Genomic DNA, 21,180 nt, shown 5'->3' on the forward strand with positions numbered 1-21,180 from the left:
CCCCCACATTGCGAAAGTTAAAAGAAAATTATTTGTATTTGAATTGGGTAAAATTGGGTAAACACAACGATGGTTCGTTATGAACCTTTGGGTCATGTGACCCGAAGGCAGCACAAGGGCTAAAGTAAAGAAGTGGCTCTGACAAAAGTAGCCATCACTACACCTGTTTTAGTGTCACGTTGGTAACTGGACCTTACATCTACAAAAAGACACAATAAACACGCAGCGCATTCGCCAGGAATCCTTATTGTTGCCGACAAAGAGGAGAGAAGAAGTGAACAGAGAAGCCTAAAACGGAGTCAGATGGCTGAGCGGTGAGGGAGTCGGAGTGCAATGCTGCAAGGCCTCAGCTTACATGGTATGCGCACTTACATTTACATTTAGTCATTTAGCAGACGCTCTTATCCAGAGCGACTTACAGTAAGTACAGGGACATTCCCCCGAGGCAAGTAGGGTGAAGTGCCTTGCCCAAGGACACAACGTCATTTGACACGGCTAGGAATCGAACCAGCGACCTACTGATTACTAGCACGATTCTCTAACCGCTCAGCCACCTGACTCCCCTACTCCCCTGCACTTCAAACTAATCTGTCAGTAGGAGAGCGGTAAGGAGACTTACAGACACAGCATTTCCACCAGCGCACAGAATCATCAGGAGACCTTCGAGGCTTGTTACGAGGCAGCCAAGGAAATCGGGACTTTGCCTGTGGAGGAGACACTCCGTAAATGGAAACAATAAGTTGTGCTTGACAGAAAGGGAGGACAATTAGCTGTTGATACATTAAGTGGCAATTTCGACACTATTAGCTTAGCTGAGTTTCAGCAGAGGGAATACGTTTTGTAGGGTCACATTATCATCAGTCTTTACCTGCTTACGGAGAATTAGTTTTCTGCCGATTCGTCCCACCTACCTCAGATCTTCCTTTCGTTGTGCAAAACTAATACCCTTACCGCGAATAATAGCCCTAACCTTAACCTTGGCGTGTGCATGTACTGTACACCCTGGTAGGCCCATCTGACAAGATCAAATGCAACGACAACCGGAGATGAGATTTATAGAACACTCAGGATTCATTTCTTGTTCCTTCTACAGACCCTCCACTAATTGCGATGATTAGAAGGAAAGCCTGGGTTCTTCCCCAGATTCATTATCGCGTTTCCAATTTAGCTCTTGGTAGGGACTCCAATAATAGACCAGCAGGGGAGGGGGGGGGAGGGGGGTGAGGGAGGAGAGCGAGGGGGAAGCTTTTTACAAGCCTCCTGCACAAGTCATGAGATATTGCGTCCCTAATGTATTTTCTACAGTACATTATCACGGCATTCATTCGACTCCGAGACACAACATAATCTCTTCCTGGTGAATAATGCGTTTTCAATAGTGCGTCTGATAAACCTGGCGAAATGATGTATTTCACCTTGGCTGAGTAGTGTGCTCAACACTAATGGAATGTATATATTTCATCTGTGTGGGTATCGGTTGAATTGACAAGCTAATTTGAAGTCGTGGAGAGACCGAGCTTGAGGGGACGTTAGAGGGATCGACACATCCTGTCTGGACGGCCAGAGGAGACCCCCTGCTGGGGCTAATCGACAGCGTGGATCTCACAGAGCCATCTCTCTAAATCCAACCTGAACCCCATCTCTGACATGAAAATGAAAACTATGTTGTTGTGTAGTGGCACATTGTAAAACTAAACATTATTGATCAAATAATGGACTGTAATTATTACATCGACCCATGAACTGCATATAGCTGCTGTGTTGGCATTTTACTAGAAGTAATCTGATATCAATGAAATAGAAGTGTAAAAGAAAAGAAAATCAACAATGTTTATGCGGCGAGTTATGGTCTGTGAATAGCCTCAAAAGACAAATGAAAATTAACGCCCGCAGGTGTTTTGCATGATGCAGCACAGCAGACCTGCAGTGCTGTAACAGGTGTGCTACCTTTGTTCATAAATAAACCTCGTCTGAGTATCAGTGTAGCAGAGCTCGGGTCCATAATGACAAGTAGCAATCCTATCCTCTCCGAAATCCGGTTTAGCCATCGAAAAAGGATGACCAAATTATATCCAACAACAGATTCATCAGCGGCAGTACTGTACCCACGCCCCACAGCTGTGTGTGTCAATACAGCTCGCTGTTTTGTTCTCCATAAAGACACACCACTCATCCCCCTTCTAATAACAAGGAGAATGCATGGTCACAAACACATCTCCAATTAGCATAAATCAGACAACAATTGCAGCCCCCCCCCCCAAAAAAAAAAAAAGGTGGGGTAATTAAACCACCCCTCAATGAGACGTTTCTCAAAGTGAAATTCAAAGTCACCGACTCGACCACCTGCTACTCAAGCTTGGATAATTCCTCGCGTTCATCCGAAACTACGTGAAATGTTTCTGAGCTGAAAACCAAGATGGAGAGCAGCCATTAATGATGACTCCATTTCAGTCTCGTGTGAAATGGCAGCCGGCAGTGGTTTTAAATGAACACAGCACTCTGAGTGAGGCGCTGTTGATATTCAATTCGAGCAGCTTTGGAGGGTTTCAACCCTGTCCGGTCAATGAAGCACAATGGAGAGATTCTCGCTCCCAACATCCGAGCGGTAGTGAGGATTGGCCATTAGTGTGTGAATGTAGAAACTATTAATTCTTAACATCAAACCTGTGTCTCTTACTTCACGTCAACCTGGTCTGTACTGGTATCTTGGGTCCGTATCTATTCTGTACTTTGGCTGAAAGCACCTGCAGAATGAACACATTATCATTAGTGAAATTAACATTACAATCTTTTTTTTTAAATGGCAATGGTATTGACTATTATTAGTAACATTAATTCATTATTGGTTATGTTATTGACGTTACTATTATTAACATTCTCATGATCAACATTATTAGGATAAATATCATAATGATTACTGATGGAGAACCAGGTGGAGGTGAACTATTTGATTGCTCTGTGGGGCTGCCACTGGCCCGAGGCAGGGGGAGCAGGCCTGGACGGCTAATTGAGGTCTAATGTCCAGCTGTGTCACCGAGCGCCCTCACAGAACACGCTCCTAACTGCCTCGTCTTCAGGCTAGAATAATGAGGCCTGCCCTGGCTGATGAGCTATGAGCTGCTTTGAACTCTGACGAGGAGCAGAGCTGCTGGAATCAGCAGAAGCTGGTGAGGAACTCTGCTACAACACCAGTCTCTCTCTCCCTCTCCCTCTCCCTCTCCCTCCCCCCCTCCCCCTCTCCCCCTCTCTCCCTCTCTCCCTCTCTCCCTCCCTCTCTCTCTCTCTCCCCCTCTCTCTCCCTCTCTCTCTCTCTCTCTCCCCCTCTCTCTCTCCCCCTCCCCCTCTCTCCCCCTCTCTCTCCCTCTCTCTCCCTCTCTCTCCCTCTCTCTCCCCATCCCCCTCTCTCTCCCTCTCTCTCCCTCTCCCTCTCTCCCTCTCTCCCTCCCTCTCTCTCTCATCCTCTCTCATCCTCTCTCATCCTCTCTCATCCTCTCTCATCCTCTCTCATCCTCTCTCATCCTCTCTCACCCTCCCTTCCTTTCTCACCCTCACTCGCTCTCACTCACTGGAAGGTTGTTTTGCTAAAATCTTCATCCCTCCCCCTCTCCCCCTCCCCCTCTTCCTCTCCCCCTCCCCCTCCCCCTCTTCCTCTCCCCCTCCCCCTCCCCCTCTTCCTCTCCCCCTCTCCCCCTCCCCCTCTTCCTCTCCCCCTCCCCCTCTTCCTCTCCCCCTCCCCCTCTTCCTCTCCTGGTGATGAGAGGAAGTACAGGCTTTGGGGGGTGTCTTAACACCCCCCCTCTCTGAATCACCACCCTCTCTGAATCACCACCCTCTCTGAATCACCACCCTCTCTGAATCACCACCCTCTCTGAATCACCACCCTCTCTGAATCACCACCCTCTCTGAATCACCACCCTCTCTGAATCACCACCCTCTCTGAATCACCACCTCGGTAATTGCATTCCTTATCTCAACACTAACCAACACTCTGATGCCTGCCTCCCTCCCTCCCCCTCCACCCTCCCTAAACACACACCTCTGGTCAGTCTTGGGAAACCTGGAATCATGAATTTCAAACCACTTCAGTGTCACAGCTTCTCCTATCTCTCTTTATCTGTCTCAAAACAATTGAAAAGAATAAAAAAAACAAAAGTTCTAATCAGAGTGTATCCTGTATTCTCCTGGATGTTCTTCTCGGTGGTTAAAGTGATGCTAGTTCAGAACCCTCCGGCCTACTCCTGAGGCCCCATCTCTGTGGTCTTCATTAGCCAACTCTCATCAACACACCCTGGTATATATCACTGCCAGGCAGGCATGGATACTGATATGAACGCACACACACACCTCACCTCCTGGAGATGAAACTCTGACGTGTAAGTACCTGTTTCCCTGGAGGGCCAGTGAGCGTCTTACACATTCCTCAAGGCTGTGTTCTGCACCCTCCTCCTCGTCCTCCTCCCTCCACCAGTCTTCCACCTCCTCCCTCTACCTCCCACCTCCTCCCTCTACCTCCCACCTCCTCCCTCCACCTCCCACCTCCTCCCTCCACCTCCCACCTCCTCCCTCTACCTCCCACCTCCTCCCTCCACCTCCCACCTCCTCCCTCTACCTCCCACCTCCTCCCTCTACCTCCCACCTCCTCCCTCCACCTCCCACCTCCTCCCTCTACCTCCCACCTCCTCCCTCTACCTCCCATCTCCTCCCTCCACCTCCCACCTCCACCTCCCACCTCCTCCCTCCACCTCCCATCTCCTCCCTCTACCTCCCACCTCCCACCTCCACCTCCCACCTCCTCCCTCCACCTCCCACCTCCACCTCCCACCTCCTCCCTCCACCTCCCATCTCCTCCCTCCACCTCCCATCTCCTCCCTCCACCTCCCACCTCCTCCCTCTACCTCCCACCTCCTCCCTCCACCTCCCACCTCCTCCCTCCACCTCCCGTGCTGCGGGGTCCATTACTCATCCCCGCCAGGAGGATCTGGAAGGGTGGGATCCGAGGAGCTGGCTGTGTGTGTGTGTGTGTGTGTGCGTGTGTGTGTGTGAGATAAAGCCTTGACAGCGGCTGCAGTGTGTGGCCCAGGCATGGTAGAGATAGAGAGAACTAGCTGTAGACTTCCCTGATACAGCCTGCTCGCTTCACCCTCACTGCCAGCCTATCAGATCTAACCTGCGGATCATTCTGACGCGTCCTCCTGAACACACCGCTGCCTGACAATAGACAATCTTCAGAAGAAAAAAAAAATGGTGTTTGCTTTGGAGATTTCAAGATGAAGAGGCAGCCGTTGGGAAAAGGGAGGGAGTGTCTCTCGTGCTGTTGTTATCAGGCGCGGGGAGGAGAGTAAATAAACGCAATCAGATCCGAACAAACGAGGACGGAAGAGGAGGCCGGAGACAGGAGGATTCAGCAGGTTGATAAGACGCTGGGGCGGCTACATTCGTCTCGTCTGATAACACCCACTCTCCACTCTCCAGGCGAGAGAGACAGCTCCTTCCTGTTCACCTGCCTGCCAGCGCACCAGCAGCATCTATCAACAACGGATTCTGCGGCAGGTTTTTCAAAGAGAATGACGGTAGCATGCGACCTGGGAACAAACGCGAGTTGAGATTGTTTCAGACATGTAGTAACACCGTCCCGGTTCTTAGTAATGAACTTGCCTGGCACAGTGTTGTTCATTACTTGAGCAGTTTGTGAAATGTTAATCAAGTCAAGCAGAAGGAGGAAAAAGTTTTTGAAATACTAGTTTTGGTTATTAACGATATGGATAAAAATACATAACAGAGGGGATATCTGATCAAGTTTGGAGAATCTCACCGCTCTGCACCAGTTAAATATGGAACATAATCTTGTTTTCTTATATATTTTGTCCAATGTACCGTCGTTCAGAGGTGAAATGGAAGGATATGTGGAGGTCAAGTCTTTGAAGACGCTTAAAAAGATTCAAAGGCATTGAGGCCGTACCTTCAAACTAAATTTCAATATCAGACCTCATTAAACTGAGATGACATTTACATTTACATTTAGTCATTTAGCAGACGCTCTTATCCAGAGCGACTTACAGTAAGTACAGGGACATTCCCCCGAGGCAAGTAGGGTGAAGTGCCTTGCCCAAGGACACAACGTCAGTTGGCATGACCGGGAATCGAACTGGCAACCTTCGGATTACTAGCCCGCTTCCCTCACCGCTCAGGCCATCTGACTCCTCTGAGATGACTGCTCTGGGCACACTGGGAAGAGGGAGAGAATGCAGGAATGAAAGAGAACGAGGGAACGAGACGGAAACAGAGGAAAAAAGGAGGAGAAGAAAACTTTTTTTTTTTTAAGTCTCTATTTCATTGGGTGGCAGCAGAGGCAACTTCACAAGATTTATGTGTTAATAGACTCTGAATCTGCTCTCTCTCCCGCCACGCCGCCCGGATACAGCGCGGCAAGCGGGAGGCGTGAGGAAGAAAGATGACAGGTAATAATACAGACAGTGAAAACGTAATATAAAGGTTATTTCAGACGCTGAACGGAAGGAGGGTAAAAGACGACAAGAGGGGGAAAAGGAGGAGAGAGAAAGGGATGATGGAAAGAGAGAGAGGATGGGGGACACGGGTGACAGAGAGAGAGAGATTGAGAGAGAGAGAGAGAGAGAGAGAGAGAGAGAGAGAGAGAGAGAGAGAGAGAGAGCGCAAGTGGGCGTAGAAAAGGAGAAAAGTGACAGAGCGAGAATGAGACTCAGATATTGAGTGGTCAACATCCTTTGGTAACTGTACTGTAATATACTATACAATCAGATCTGGAAGAATTTCAGTTCCCCTAACATTTTTATCTGTCCCCATACACACCCACATGAACTCAGGGCAGATGTAATAAACCTAAGATATGATCTATAAGATCCATCTGCTACCTGGACCAACAGAACCAACCAGCCTAGTCATTCAAACACTCCAGCAGTCCCAACATCCTTAGGAGACCCAACATCATTTATATGTACACACGGAATCTCACCTCTCTAACCTTAACCCTGGAAATGCTGTTGTGAGGGATCATGCTCAAACAACCAGAGTAGCGGGCGCAAGTGGCGAGGGTAGCGGGAACCGGAATGTTCCGACCGCCCTGAATACCAATGAAGAGATTTTAATCTTCTGAATTTGGCTTCTGAAAGGAGCCCGGCAAGTCAAGAACCATGTTGGCTTTGGATAAGTAGACAGGTCACACACACACACACACACACTCTCCAATAATAGCATGCACATGGAAACAGGCTTGCACGCACGCACACACACACACACACACACTCACAGGAGAGCTGTGAGTGGGGAACAGGGTGCAGAGCGGGGGAGTGGAGGGGGGAGGAGGAGAGCTAGTGTTTGAGGATAGAACAGAGGAATACAGAGAGAAGAGGTCACAGACCCAGAACCTGTGTGGGCTAGTGCTGCTCTGAACATCTCTCTCTCTCCCTCCATCTCTCTCTCAGCAACCTATCTTTCTCCCTCCATCTCTCTCTCAGCCACCTCAACCTTTTCCTTTTTCTCTCCCTCGCTCCTTCCCTCTCTCATTAACATTTCGCCCTCCATCTCTCATTCTCGCTCTGTTACTCACTCTCCCCCTCCCTCCCATTCTGCCTCTTCCGCTTTCTCTAAAATCTCGCTCGCTCTCACTTTCTCTCTCCTCCCTCTCTCTCTCCTCCCTGTGAGTGTGTGCACTAAGGTGGCAGAGTGTGTGTGAGTGTGTGTGAGTGGCACCCCTGTAGTGCCTGTCTGATCATCGCAGAGGGTCGCTCCTCACCCACCTCTCAGCTCACTTTCCTGCCGGTCACAAAGGAATCAGTAGCACGCTCCTCAGTCCATGCATGCATCGCAGGATCGATACGACTGCTCCGGTTCTGCTCCGACCGCTGCTGTGTCTCCACAGCTGCAGTCGATGCTTGCAGGTGTGAGGCGGCGCATGTCTTCATATCTCTGGGATCGAGCTTTACTGTGTAGAGGGGCAGAGAGCCAAGAGAGGGGTCACAACCTGCAGACGTCTCATCTAATATGGATGTGCTGAGGAGAGGCCTGGAGGCAGGGAGGTGGGGAAATGTCAGACCAGAGGGGTGGTCTACACACATGTCTGAGCCATCTGTGTGTGTGTGTGTGGTAGTGAGTGTGTGTGTGTGTGTATGGTAGTGTGTGTGTGTGTGTGTGTGTGTATGGTAGTGTGTGTGTGTGTGTGTGTGTGTATGGTAGTGTGTGTGTGTGTGTGTGTGGTAATGTGTGTGTGTATGGTAGCGTGTGTATGGTAGTGTGTGTGTGTGTATGGTAGTGTGTGTGTGTGTATGGTAGTGTGTATGGTAGCGTGTGTATGGTAGTGTGTGTGTGTGTGTGTGTGTATGGTAGTGTGTGTATGGTAGTGTGTGTATGGTAGTGTGTGTGTGTGTGTATGGTAGTGTGTGTGTGTGTGTGTGTGTATGGTAGTGTGTGTATGGTAGTGTGTGTGTGTGTGTGTCTCTTTCCAGCCAATATTCGAAATAACCATGCTAGGCCTAGGTCATGGTCATTTATATGTCTGTTTTTACATATCATGTAAAAGTGCAAATTGTACGCTTTCAAATTATGTATCATATACTGACATCTGAACATATTTAAAGGAGATATGCTTATTTAAATGTTGGTACTTTTTAAATCAACTAGCTTCCCAGACTCCCACAAGCAGGTAATGGGTGGGAACAATATGTAGTTAACTCCTCCCCCAACCACATGCTAGCTATGCTATGCTTAGCTATGCTAAGAACTTCTTCTATACTCTTTGACCTAACCAGAGCCAGTCTACTCCCTTATTAGACATTCTCTGACCTAACTCAAGCAAATATGACAACACGGAAGTACAATTATTTTGCTGCTGCTCAACAACAGAAAAGATTTGTCGTTAGTCGCTAAATATTACTTTTTTTTTGTCGCTATACGGAAGGTGAAAATCGCTAAATTCATACTCCATTCACACTGCCATACAGTTAGAGCTACCAAACTGCCATACAGTTACCACTGGTGATTGCGAGTGGTGGCTTGACCGAATTGCCACCCAACTGTAAAATAAAATGTAAACAAGCCTTTGCTGACAAATTATAAATATGCCTATTCAGGTGTTTATTGTTGTTTAGAATATTGAAAGATTTCTTCACTCAAATCTTTGTAATATGAAAAAAAAGAAACTGAAAAATTAAATAAATCCTACTGCGATTTGAAGATTGCCGACAACAGGACCTTTTCCCCAGCAAGTGTCACAAATATTCTTAAGAATGACCTAAGCTTTGGCAGGCTCAGGTCCATCTTATAGGAGTTAAAATGTAAAAAAACGAGCATAACAAATAGCCTATATCATGATCATCCCCTTTCCAGCGCATTCTCGAACGCAAACACCCTCATTTAATTCACTGCACACTGATTTGTATTGACGCAGCCAGAAAAGGTGAATTGTAATGAACTTGACGGTTTCTACTAGTTATTCGCAGAAACGGTACAGGATCGTCTGGAAAAGTAAACGACACGACCGAAGAGGGTGTTTGTGTGTGTGTGTGTGTGTATGTTTAATTTCCCTAATTAAGTTGGATTTGTAAGTAAAGATAAACTCAGACATTTAAAATGAACAACGAGGGAAATTAGTGAATTGGATTGAAGGAATGCAAATATTTGAAGCCATGGGGCATCTTAATGACAGAAATGCATCATGGAGGTAAACAAAGAAAAATGATAAATATGCTCGTCTCAGAAAACTGCACCCTACACAATGCATCACTTCCCCTTGTTTGTCTGGATCAACTGTAATTGTGTGTAAGAAGTGTCACCTGCCTGCCTGTCTTACTGTCTGCCTGTCTTACTGTCTGCCTGTCTTACTGTCTGCCTGCCTGTCTTACTGTCCTTCTGCCTGCCTGTCTTACTGTCTGCCTGCCTGCCAGTCTTACTGTCTGCCTGCCTGCCTGTCTTACTGTCTGCCTGCCTGCCAATCTGTTTATCTGTCTGTTTCCTTGAAGGCTGACAGTCTGCCTTGCTGCCTGTTTATCCTTGAAGGCTGACTGTCTGTCTTACTGTCTGCCAGCCACAGAATTACACCATGAATAATCATAAACTTCAGCTCCATGGAAGGATCCTCATGAATAATTAGATTATCTTCACATAAGGAGACGTGAGGTAAACAGGAAGACTCCATCAGCCTATCCGGTGAGGCCCGGTCTCTTCTGACACCCAGAACGACATCATGCCGCCCTGCAGCAGAGCCCAGGCTGGCTGTCTGAGTGGAAGACATACTGTATCTATGGAGGCTTTATTATTAACATCATTATTATTATCATTAATAATGGTAATAATAAAAAATTACTTGTATTTATATGACACTTTTCTCACACCCAAGGATGCTTTACAGAGTAATATGAAAGAAGAGTAATAAAATGTAAATTTAAAGCATATGTTGATATGCATGTATTGTTTGTCCGTCCGTCGGTCTGTCTGTCCATCTGCCTGTTTTCAGTATTATTCCATTTCAAATTCTTACCTTGTTATATGTATTGTCGATACTGTTTATAAGTATAGCAGCTCATATCGGTTAGGGGTTACAGTATGGATTATAGGTGCTGCATGGGACTGTCATGAGGAGCTGGTCCCAGGTACCCATACTTGTTATAAATGGCTAATACATTGGAAACTTGAACCTTAGATGAGACTGTGGTCTATATTGTTTGCCTTGTCATTGCGCCCTGCCTTCATTGTGCAATTTCATGCTGGCAATGAACGCTGGCAATCTAAGCATAGAAACATTTACTTCTCTCTCTCCCCTTCTCTCTCTCTCTCTCTCTCTCTCTCTCACACACACACACACACACGCACACGCACGCACACACACGCACACGCGCACACATACACACGCAAACACACACACACACACACTAATTTCTTAATTGCCATTCTCCACACATGCTCTCGGCCTTTCTCCCTCCCTCCCTCCTCTCTCACACACACACACACACACACACACACACCTCTGCCTCCCTGTGGGAGTTTTAATTAAGATTTCACACACAGACAAGGCTCTCTCCATCCTCAGACCAACCGCTACTTGAGTCTGTCAGATAAGCCGTACGCAAAGAGGGAGATAAATGCCAGCTCTGAGAGGTGATTGTAATTAGACATGTCCGCCAGTCTGCCCGACGGAACACCACGCCATTAACACAGTCTGCGTCGACCAGCTTAGGGACTAACTGACCGAGCTCAACCGCTCTGGCAAACACACAGCACGTATCAAGGTATTCATTCCAGGAGTGTTCGTTTAGCTCGTTGAAGTGTATAAGTAGGACACGTAAACATTCCTGATGTTGAATTAATACTTGCTGTGCATGGGTTAGCTTCACCCTTGACATTCTTATCCCAATCATAATTAAATTATCTTTTATTGATGTAGCAGGTTTTTAACCTTTCAAAACTTTTTTTTCCCCACACATTAAGTGAAAGGACAGGAGAGGGGAGAGGAGAGGGGAGGAGAGGAGAGAGGAGAAGCTAGAGTACAGTAGTACAGTCCTCATCAAGTACTTTTTTTTCAAAAAACTCTTACTTTTTTTTCTTTTACCTTTCAAAAAACAAACAAATCACCTATACCTTTCAAAACTTTGTTCGAAAATATTGTTTCTACCTTTCAAAAAGAAAAAAGAAAGAAAAAACTTTAATAAAGAAAATAATTCTAACCTTAAAAAAAAAAGTTGTAAACTTTTTTTTCACTCACACATCACAACACGTTTTTTCCTAGTTGCCTTGCTTTATGGTAGCTTCGTAGACCAGCTTACATTTTTTGTGCGTGATAAAAAATAATCGCTCAAAATAGATTATATTGATCATGCCACCAAATACAGATAAAAAGTAACAAGCCTAGCTTTAAAATGTAAGAAGTAGAAAGTACAGCTAATTATGTAATGATTTTATGGAGTGAAAGTAAAAATTGTCAGCAAAATAAATAGCGAAGTAAACTACTGATACCAGAAAAAAATCTACTTAAGTACAGTAACAAAGTATTTGTACGTTTGTACTTGACTCCGACCACAATAGGAAACTGCAACGAGGCTTATAGGTATATTTAAATGGCAACTATCACAACAAACATACAGATACACATTAATTATTTATGTGCAAAGTAACATGCAGATTCATAGTTCAAAACAAATTGTATTTGTGTTGCCTTTTTTACAGTCCCTGTCACAGAGGACTTCACATTTGCACACAGAACTGCACCTAAATCAACCTAAGATTAGTTAGCTAAACAGAACGTTTTCAAACACATTCAAGTACGAGCCAGAGACTGAAGCTGAAGGCCAGTGACACATCAGTCCTCCAGAGACTGAAGCTGAAGGCCAGTGACACATCAGTCCTCCAGACATGGAGCAGACTCTCTTTATGTGGTTTCATTAAAGACTGACACAGTGGAACATGACTGGGATCGAGGGCAGTAATAACATACAATAATATTGCCTCTCCAGACAGGAAGAGACCAACAGGTGACTATATTGTTTTTCCTGTTACAGCTGGAATGAAAAATGATCCGACGACAACCATGAGAAGACAACTTACTGAACTGTTCTGACGATTCCAGGTCCTTGCTACTCACATACTCCATCTACGCTATTATCTACCTTGGACATATCAACCTTTTTCATAGTCTACTCACTAACATTACATTATATTTTACATTTGTATTGGTTTAGCAGACGCTTTTATCGAAAGCGCCGTACCAATGACTAACAATGAGACCTCTCCTAAAGGCTTCAGCGATCGTTGGATTCAGGGGTTAGGGTTGGTCCAAGCAAATGTCTAACCTGTCACATGCATTCCACTTAGTGGCATTCTCACTAAGTACTATCCAGCACCACAGCGTCTGTACCTGGACGTGATCTGAATCACAATGTTACGCTGGAAAATGATGAGAGCACAATAATACAATGACTACCATTCAGCTCCAAAGCATACTTTAGAAACGGGCGTAATTAAGTCTCTTGTTTCCCTTGATTGAATCAGTAGGGAAAGGAGGAGGAGAAGTAAGAGGAGGGGGAGAAGTGAGATGAGGAGAAGGAAGAGGAGATGAAGAAGGGGGCGGAAGAGGAGGAGGAGAAGAAGGAAGAGGAGGAGGACGAGGAGGAGGAGGAGAAGAAGGAAGAGGAGGAGGAAGAGGAGGAGAAGAAGGAAGAGGAGGAGGAAGAGTAGGGGGAGAAGTGAGAGGAGGAGAAGGTCGAGGAGGAGTAGGAGGGTAAGGAGGAGAGTCCTGCCTAGCCCGTTTACTGCGTCCCAGGGTTGTGTTAATGGAGGTGGATGTCTTACTAGTGATGCACTCTGGGAAATCACAGGATGGGTGTTTACATTGTTGTCTCAATCCATACAGTGCACACACTACTGGACCATTCTCCTACTCTGTCGCTCTCTGACATAAATTGATTAACGAGGTGCGCCACGCAACCAATCAGATTGCTCGGCCTCAGATGGCCTCCGAGCACTGAGCGTTCTTCTTGTGTGTCCCTCCGTCCTGCTCGGTAATTTGACTCCTAGCCAGTTCACCCATTAGGGCTACCTGATAGCCAATTTAAACCAATTTCCATGTAAAAAACCATCCGTCTCTTGTTGCCGCGTTCAGACAAGCGCTCTGTATGCAAGCAGAGTGCCGGAACGGAAACTGAACTCGGACAGAAAACAAACTGTAGCTGACCTTCATTGCTGTACTGTTTTTCAAACACGTGCCAGGGATGCAGAACGAGCACACAAAACATGCTAACATACATGATCCTGTACTAACACACGTGATCCTGTACTAACACACGTGATCCTGTCCTGTCTGGCGAAGACACAAGGTTCTCTCTTCTTTTAACTGACAGTTGCCTTAAAGTTCGGACCTTCACTGAGGATGTTTCTTAGGGATAAGTCAAACATGGGGGGTAGACATGAGACGCTGTTTCTGGAGGAGGGCAGGGATGATGTCACAGGGTCAGTAGTGTGTCCCTCCTCTGTCACAGGGTCAGTAGTGTGTCCCTCCTCTGTCACAGGGTCAGTAGTGTGTCCCTACCTCCTCTGTCACTTGAGTCGAAGAGGGGAACCCAGGACATCAACTCCAGGAACCAACACAAGCATTCCCATGGTAACCCAACCAACCCTTCAATCAGGTCCACGTGTGACCCCTTCTATTGTGCATCACGTACACCAGTGTGGTACTAATGAGACAGCTCTGGCTGACATGATTAGACCCGGGTAACCAGACTGCTGCCCTGCTCTGCACGCTGGGTTCTGGATGCAGACAGCAGTACACTTGTGGTGAGGTGGTTCAATCAATCCTGATTGTACTTGGAAATTGACTGAATTTTCATAGGGGCGGCTGTGTATTTATTAGATTGAAATATAAAATCGATTTAATAATGCAACGTATTCAATTAGTAAGCGGACAACTTTATCCGAGGTTGCTTTACAAGGGGGAGGGAGGGATTTGAACCTTTTGATCTGTGGTTAAATGCTTTAACTACTGACCTATACTCATCCTGTTTTAGTTTGACCCAGACAGTGCATACCTACAGTTTACCTCTTGAGGGTAAACTGTAGGTATGCACCAAGATACTGTTAGTACTACGCACTTCTGATCCTTGATCATCTGCTCTACTTTCTGTATTGTTACAAGAAAGTAAATAGAGAGAGGGGGAAGATGGAGAGAGAGGGGACAGAGAAAGAGAGATAAAGAGAGAGATTAAGAGAGAGGGAGAGGTAGAAAGAGATAGAAAAAGAGAGAGGTGGGGTTGACAGAGAGGGAGAGAAAGAGAGACGTTGTTTCGAACATACAAAGCGTGTGAATACCCTGATAGAAATCCCCCCACTCTTGTTACACGGGTGTGACAAGCAGACGTCTACCTTAACATGAATCTCAGTATCGTCTCCCTGCTCTGTTGACGTTCCAAGGTCGTCATGGCACCAGCTGTGAACCCCCCCCCCCCCCCCCTACACACTCCCCTGCGTCCACTCAGACCCCCGACGTATCCAGCTGAATCATTTGAGGTGAATTTAATTACTTTAAACAAACTCACAGGGGGCTACCGTTCAACTCATTTAAGGGCACTAATGAGTTTCTAGGCATGCATTACAAAGCTATTTATCAAATCGGGGAAACTTTGGTCTGGCAGCTCTACTTAGTTACTGTCACCACACTGACCGCTTTGAGATTTATGACCCCCGCACCCCACCACCCCACCTTTTTTCTTACTGTTGAATATTTTCTAAAAGATTGACTCATTGCCTCCATTTTGAAATTCTTAAGCTTTTCAACTCAAGGGAAAGTTCCTCTTGTTGTGTTTGCATCAGAAGTCAAGGGTCGTTTGATTTGTCTCTGAGTTTCAGGAGGATCTTAACGTCTAAAGAGGGAAGACTACCGAGGGCTTCTGGGTCAAGGGCCTGGTTCAATCGACACAATGTGACCCTTTCAGCCCAAACAAGCTGACAATGCAGAGATCAAGAACATGCATCTCCCACACAAACCAACAGTCAGGCCAGGAGAGAATGAAATATATCACATCATTAGAATCAGAATACATACTTTGGTGGCTCAGTGCAAACAGTAAACATATAAGAATTCTCAAAGTGTGTGCAGTCTTTTCTGCCGTACTGTACTTAGTATACTTCTATGTCACTTTGGATGAATCCATCTGCTCAGTGAATAAATTGTTGGATGTGAAAAAAGGAAAATAATAAAAGTGCAATGTAATATCGTCATCATTTTGTTTAATTGACCTCTTGATTGAGGAATAAGCTTGCATGCATGCAGGGGTGGAAGTCAAAGCCAGGGTGACTCATCAGAGTCCCACATCTTTTGATGTGGAGCCATTTCAACCTTAAAGCCTGAAAGTGGTTGGAGTTGGCAAAACAACTGCATGATTTCTGCATGAACCCATTAGTCTCCTCTCCATAATCCGTCACTGTCCTTGACAGATCCTTGTTCCCAACATAACTGTGGCTTTAAATGTTACATGTTATACATTCACTAGTCGCTTAATCCAAAGCGTACAAATGGTGAATTTATAAAGTACAGCAGAAGATCAAGAATCAGAAGTTCTAACAGTATAATATAGTCTGTGGTCAGAGCTAAGGAACTCTGTCTTTACAAGCCAGAGTGCTAAATAGCCACATCTTAGCAAGCAGGCACAGTAAACAAAAATCAGTAACTTCTCAATAGTAGTGTTGCAAAATCAGACATGTCATATTTCTTTGTCAGTACGGAGGTAGATCTTCTTGCTAGTGCTCTCCCTGTCCTCACTGACTTCGTAGGGAGGAAGTCCACACCCACAAAAGCCACCTGATGCGTTAATAGGTGAGTTCGACTTCATGCAGCGCGGGCGTCGCCTGCAGCCGCCTGCAGCCCGGCTGACTTGAAGCAACCAATGGCATTCTCAGCTTCAAGGTAGCCGGCTGCAGCCGATTGTCGGCGCCGCCGGTGCTGCATGAAGTCGAACACACCTAATCTCTACAACCACAGCTTGCGAGTCAGTCTTCACACAGCGAACCAGAGGGATCGAAAGTTTAGTTTAGCTTAGTAGTTTAGTGTAGTAAACTTTTATTTCCCCCCTTAAGGGCAGTTTCTTCTGCAGCATGGAAGTTTACCACCACATACAGACACAGACAGTATGTGAGGAAGAGAGTGTGTAGTCACAACCGGGTCGTACCAAGTCACAACCGGGTCGTACCAAATCACACCCGGGCCGTACCAAGTCACACCCGGGCCATACCAAGTGTTTCCTGACCTGCCCCTCCCACTAGGCATGAAGTAAAGTCGAGGAGACTGATAAGACAAAAGACCAGATAAGGGATTCTTTAGTAATCAACGGTAATGGCATACATTAGGGTCCATTCACCATATAGCCGACTGAGAACGACTGAAACTGGGACTCAGCCAAAACTGCGAAAGAGATGGTGAAAGCGGGCACTGAATGCGGAAGGAAATGAAGATTGATAAGAAAAGAAGAAATGCCATTGTCTGAGAGGTTAAATGAAAATAGGGCCTGTGTTCATCATCATATGGTCTGTAGGTGATAAAAGCACGGAATGATTTGTCGATCTATTCATTATGTGTTATGATTAGACGTACGACGTACTACCGATTGTCCTTGAAAGCTGTCCACGTACCGTTGATTGACGAAGTGAGGCTGAGGAATGCGGGCGAGCGAGGGAATTCATGTCCACCTCTAAAATTCCTTTCAGGGTTCCGCCTATAGAAATCCTACGTCCTCCGGGTCACCTTGGTTATGTTCAAAGCTTTTTTGTCTTCAAAAGCACTTCTCCAGTCCTCGAGGTGAGCAGCAGTGTGAGAAATTACAGGCCTTCAATTAGCCTCTCCGTCTTGTTCCATGAACCGTGACACCCCTGAAAGAATCGATAACTTCTTGGTTACGGGGGTGATCCTACTAATGAGATGCATGAGAAGGTTCTCTGTGGCATAAAGGCTCAGATTTAAACATTCTCTAATAAAACCGGGAAGGTTGAAAGAGACTTTTCTGAAGGTTGGCCCTCCTGTAAAGTTTCCATGGCGTTTGTGAAGGAGTAGGTTAACCTCAGCTGTGTTTGAGAGTTGTGGGAAAGGCAACGAGACCGCCAAGGACATAGGCACATCAGTGGCAATACAATACTGTGCAGACATCTTAGGCACCCAAGATGTTTTATACCATTATTGTCTTCTATATATATATATTTACATTTAGTCATTTAGCAGACACTCTTATCCAGAGCGACTTACAGTAAGTACAGGGACATTCCCCCCGCGGCAAGTAGGGTGAAGTGCCTTGCTACATCATTTGACATGGCCAGGAATCAAACCAGCAACCTTTGGATTACTAGCCCAATTCCCTAACCGCTCAGCCACCTGTCACCCGATCAGGTGTGTGTGTGTGTGTGTGTGTGTATATATATTTCTTTTTTTTGGTCTTCCACACAAAGCCTATACTTTGCACAGTAGTGTACATGTGTGGATATGTATGCTAGATTAATGTAATAAATAAGAAATATAGGTTAGGTCTTAAGAAGGGCACAGTTGAGAACACACCTCCAATTCAAAGTCGTTATATACCGTTATGTATGAGTGTCGTTACATAAAAACTGTTATTTTATAGCCTATACAATTATAAAATGTTAATGTAGGCTATAATTTTGAGCGATGACGTCTATATGGACGTCCTCCGGGTTGACAAAAAGCATTAACACGCCGTCACGGAAGAACAAGCTTATTATGCTGCACTATGTACATTGTCCTGTAGATGTAAAGAAGCGTACAGGTTCTTATTAGACACAACGATCTGTAGCTTGCGTACTTCAAAATCTGACCGAAGATGTCCCGCAAAACTGTAAAAACGATCCTGAAAGATGTACTTGGAGATTTAGAATCGAAAAACTTTAAAAAGTTTAAACATGCTTTGTCCGATCGCCAGCAGGAACCCCGTATTCCAGTGTCAGTCCTCGAAAAGGCGGATGAACTGGATATAGTGGATGTTCTTGTGAGAACGTACACTGAGAAGAAAGCTATTTCAGTGGCGATAGAGGTCCTTCATGATATTGTTTGTCATGATCTTGCAGAAAAGCTTGACAAATACATGAAAGGTAGGTTAAATTGGGCATTACGTGATTACTACGTGGCCCACAGACAGGAAAAGATAGTTTCACTTTCAGTTATGAGCTTAGCATACCAGTGTAGACGTGAACAAAATGGAAAGTGCCTAAACGTTTTTGTAATTGTTGATTCGTTTTATTTCTCCACATGGTTAATGCCTGCAGAGGAACAGGGACCTTCTGTTGGAAAGCACGCGGTGGGAGGTAAGCAATAGGCAATTGAACATCGAAAGACAAACGCGTGTAAGGCGTGTCTGTAAAATATGCTTCCCCCTGACCAATTTTCTCACATTACTGAATAGCGTACGGTAGGCTATATTGAAAAGTTCCCCCACCCTCATTAAGTTAACCCACCCCCTTTGGAAAATGTCTAACAACCTTATAGATAATTCCTTATGGTTGTTGCTGGCCTGATTATCTGGTTTTGGTACACTCCCTTCTTTCCCTCGCGCCTCAGGCAAACACTTCGTGGACTTCCACCGGTCCGCTCTGATCCAGAGAGTCACTACGGTGTCCGAGATCTTGGATGTCTTCTGGAAGAAGACGTTTTAAACGACGAGAAGTACAGCGAAGTGAATGCAGAGAAGACCCGCCAGGACAAGATGAGGAAGCTATACGAGTTCATAACAGGCAGCAACGCAGGGAAAGATGCTTTCTACAAGAGCCTTGAGAAACATGAGAAATTTCTTATGAAAGACCTCAAAGGTTAACTGATAGACCAACTGACCAACATGATTACACAAATGAAAGTAAAGAAAACTTTACCTCAAACTATATTCAGGGGATATTACAAGTTACATTTAGTCATTTTTTTGTTGTTGATCACATTCGCAAACATTTGTAGTTTTCCATTCAATCCTATGCAATTTTATCCATGTTTTATAATACAAAGTAAAAATCATTATTTAAAAAAAGAACACTGGCCTAAAATTCATTGTTATAAATGGTGTGAATGTGCTATGAATATGCATTTAAGTAGCCAATACGACAATCAGATTATTTTATTTCAAAATATGTAGGATCTTTTAAATGACCTTTAGTCAGTTATGTATTTATGCAAATATTGCACAATATTTAGTAATAGAATAAAATAGTACTAGCACCAGTATATAAAACATGATCAGTTATATTGCAAAGAATGGTAATATTGATGTACCATATGGCCCTGACGTCACAAAACGAGAAGCACATGAGAAACTACTTTCCCCAGTCAACTTAAATATAATCATACTTTACAATATAACTGATCATCATGTTTGACATCGTTAGTCTAAAACATTGCATAGGCTACTATTTGCCATATTGGTGACGTTTGTTTTGGAAGGAAGAAATTCCCAGCAGGAAACACATACAGAGCAAACAGGAAATTAAACACATTCTGAAACTACAACCTCAAGATCATCATGACATACACACATAAGAAAGGACTTCTCGTTCTAAATCGATTAGTTGTTCAGTTATGATAATTCAGGTAGTATCTACGCCTTAACCCCACCACACAAAATGTGTTAATTTAACACCAGGAGAGTTCCCTTACTTGAGATGGGCCTACAGTATAAAAACACCAGGTGTTAAATACCTGGAGTAACACTTTGAAATTAACTACACCACCATGAACACTGACAGCTCAACTAAGGGGACTCAGTACACTGTACTCTACAAACGAGTTGTGTTTGATTGAGAGGGAAATGCTAAAAGCCTTCGATGCTCCTCTCAACCAGGAGGGCCTGACCGCCCTAGCTGCCCCCCCCGGCCAGGCTGCAAGGAGACACAACCATCAGCTGACCACAGAGGAAGAAAAACATCAACATAAATGATGTCAGCATCGATAATCCTAACCCCCCATCCCACCACTCACCTAGCACAAGACCCACATCATTCCTACTGGATAGGTTTGGAGCTAAACTCTCTCAACCTGACCTGAAAAGCAGGGACTACTGGAGCTGACTGTTGGTTTAATTACTGTAATAATATTACATTTAATATATGAAACTGCACATAAACGTGGCTCTATTTAGTAGTTGTAATCTGCATTCAGGTTACTTTGATTTAACAAATTACCATAATAATTACATAAATACATAGTCATCATTATTTTGATGCACACAGCATGTCATTTTTCTTTTGAATTTTTACGATGTCCCGCTATGAAATACGTTTAGTCAGAAATGAGCACAAGATCGGTCTTTAAAGGTCACAGCCAGGTCTGGCGAGCAGAGCAGAGAGTGTCTCATGGTCCTGAGATCTGAGAGATCATGACTGCAGAATACAGAACGACCACAGCCCCGCGGGTCAGCACAGAGAGTTCCCACAATGCACCTGTGCTCAGGCTAACGAGTCTGGGAGCATGGCGTTCATCTCAAGCGAGTTTGTTTGTGTGTGTGTATGAGTGTGTGTGTGTATATATATGAGTGTGTTTGGGAAATGTGGGGTACCTAGGAGCCAAAACCGCACCACGCTACCAGCTAAGTCTCTGGTTGCAACGATCGCAAAATGAAGAGAACTTGATATCTTGCTCACGCAGTTAATCAAATTAAGCAATAATCAAGCAATTAATGAAAACAT

At 45.1% G+C, this 21,180-nt stretch overlaps 2 protein-coding genes across 2 annotated transcripts in view; both read left to right on the top strand.

Moving 5' to 3' along the window:
• Positions 1-21,180, top strand: part of mafa (MAF bZIP transcription factor a) — a 212,839-nt gene that overhangs the window by 153,660 nt on the left and 37,999 nt on the right. The window lies entirely within an intron of this gene.
• LOC136955412 (apoptosis-associated speck-like protein containing a CARD) lies at positions 18,227-19,501 on the top strand. Its single transcript, XM_067249118.1, is given in 4 exon segments — positions 18,227-18,606; positions 18,781-18,819; positions 19,073-19,158; positions 19,161-19,501. Coding segments are annotated over 4 exon segments (558 nt in total). The 5' UTR covers positions 18,227-18,338; the 3' UTR covers positions 19,326-19,501.

Source organism: Osmerus mordax, chromosome 13 (genome assembly GCF_038355195.1).
Source record: "Osmerus mordax isolate fOsmMor3 chromosome 13, fOsmMor3.pri, whole genome shotgun sequence".
Lineage (NCBI taxonomy): Eukaryota > Metazoa > Chordata > Actinopteri > Osmeriformes > Osmeridae > Osmerus > Osmerus mordax.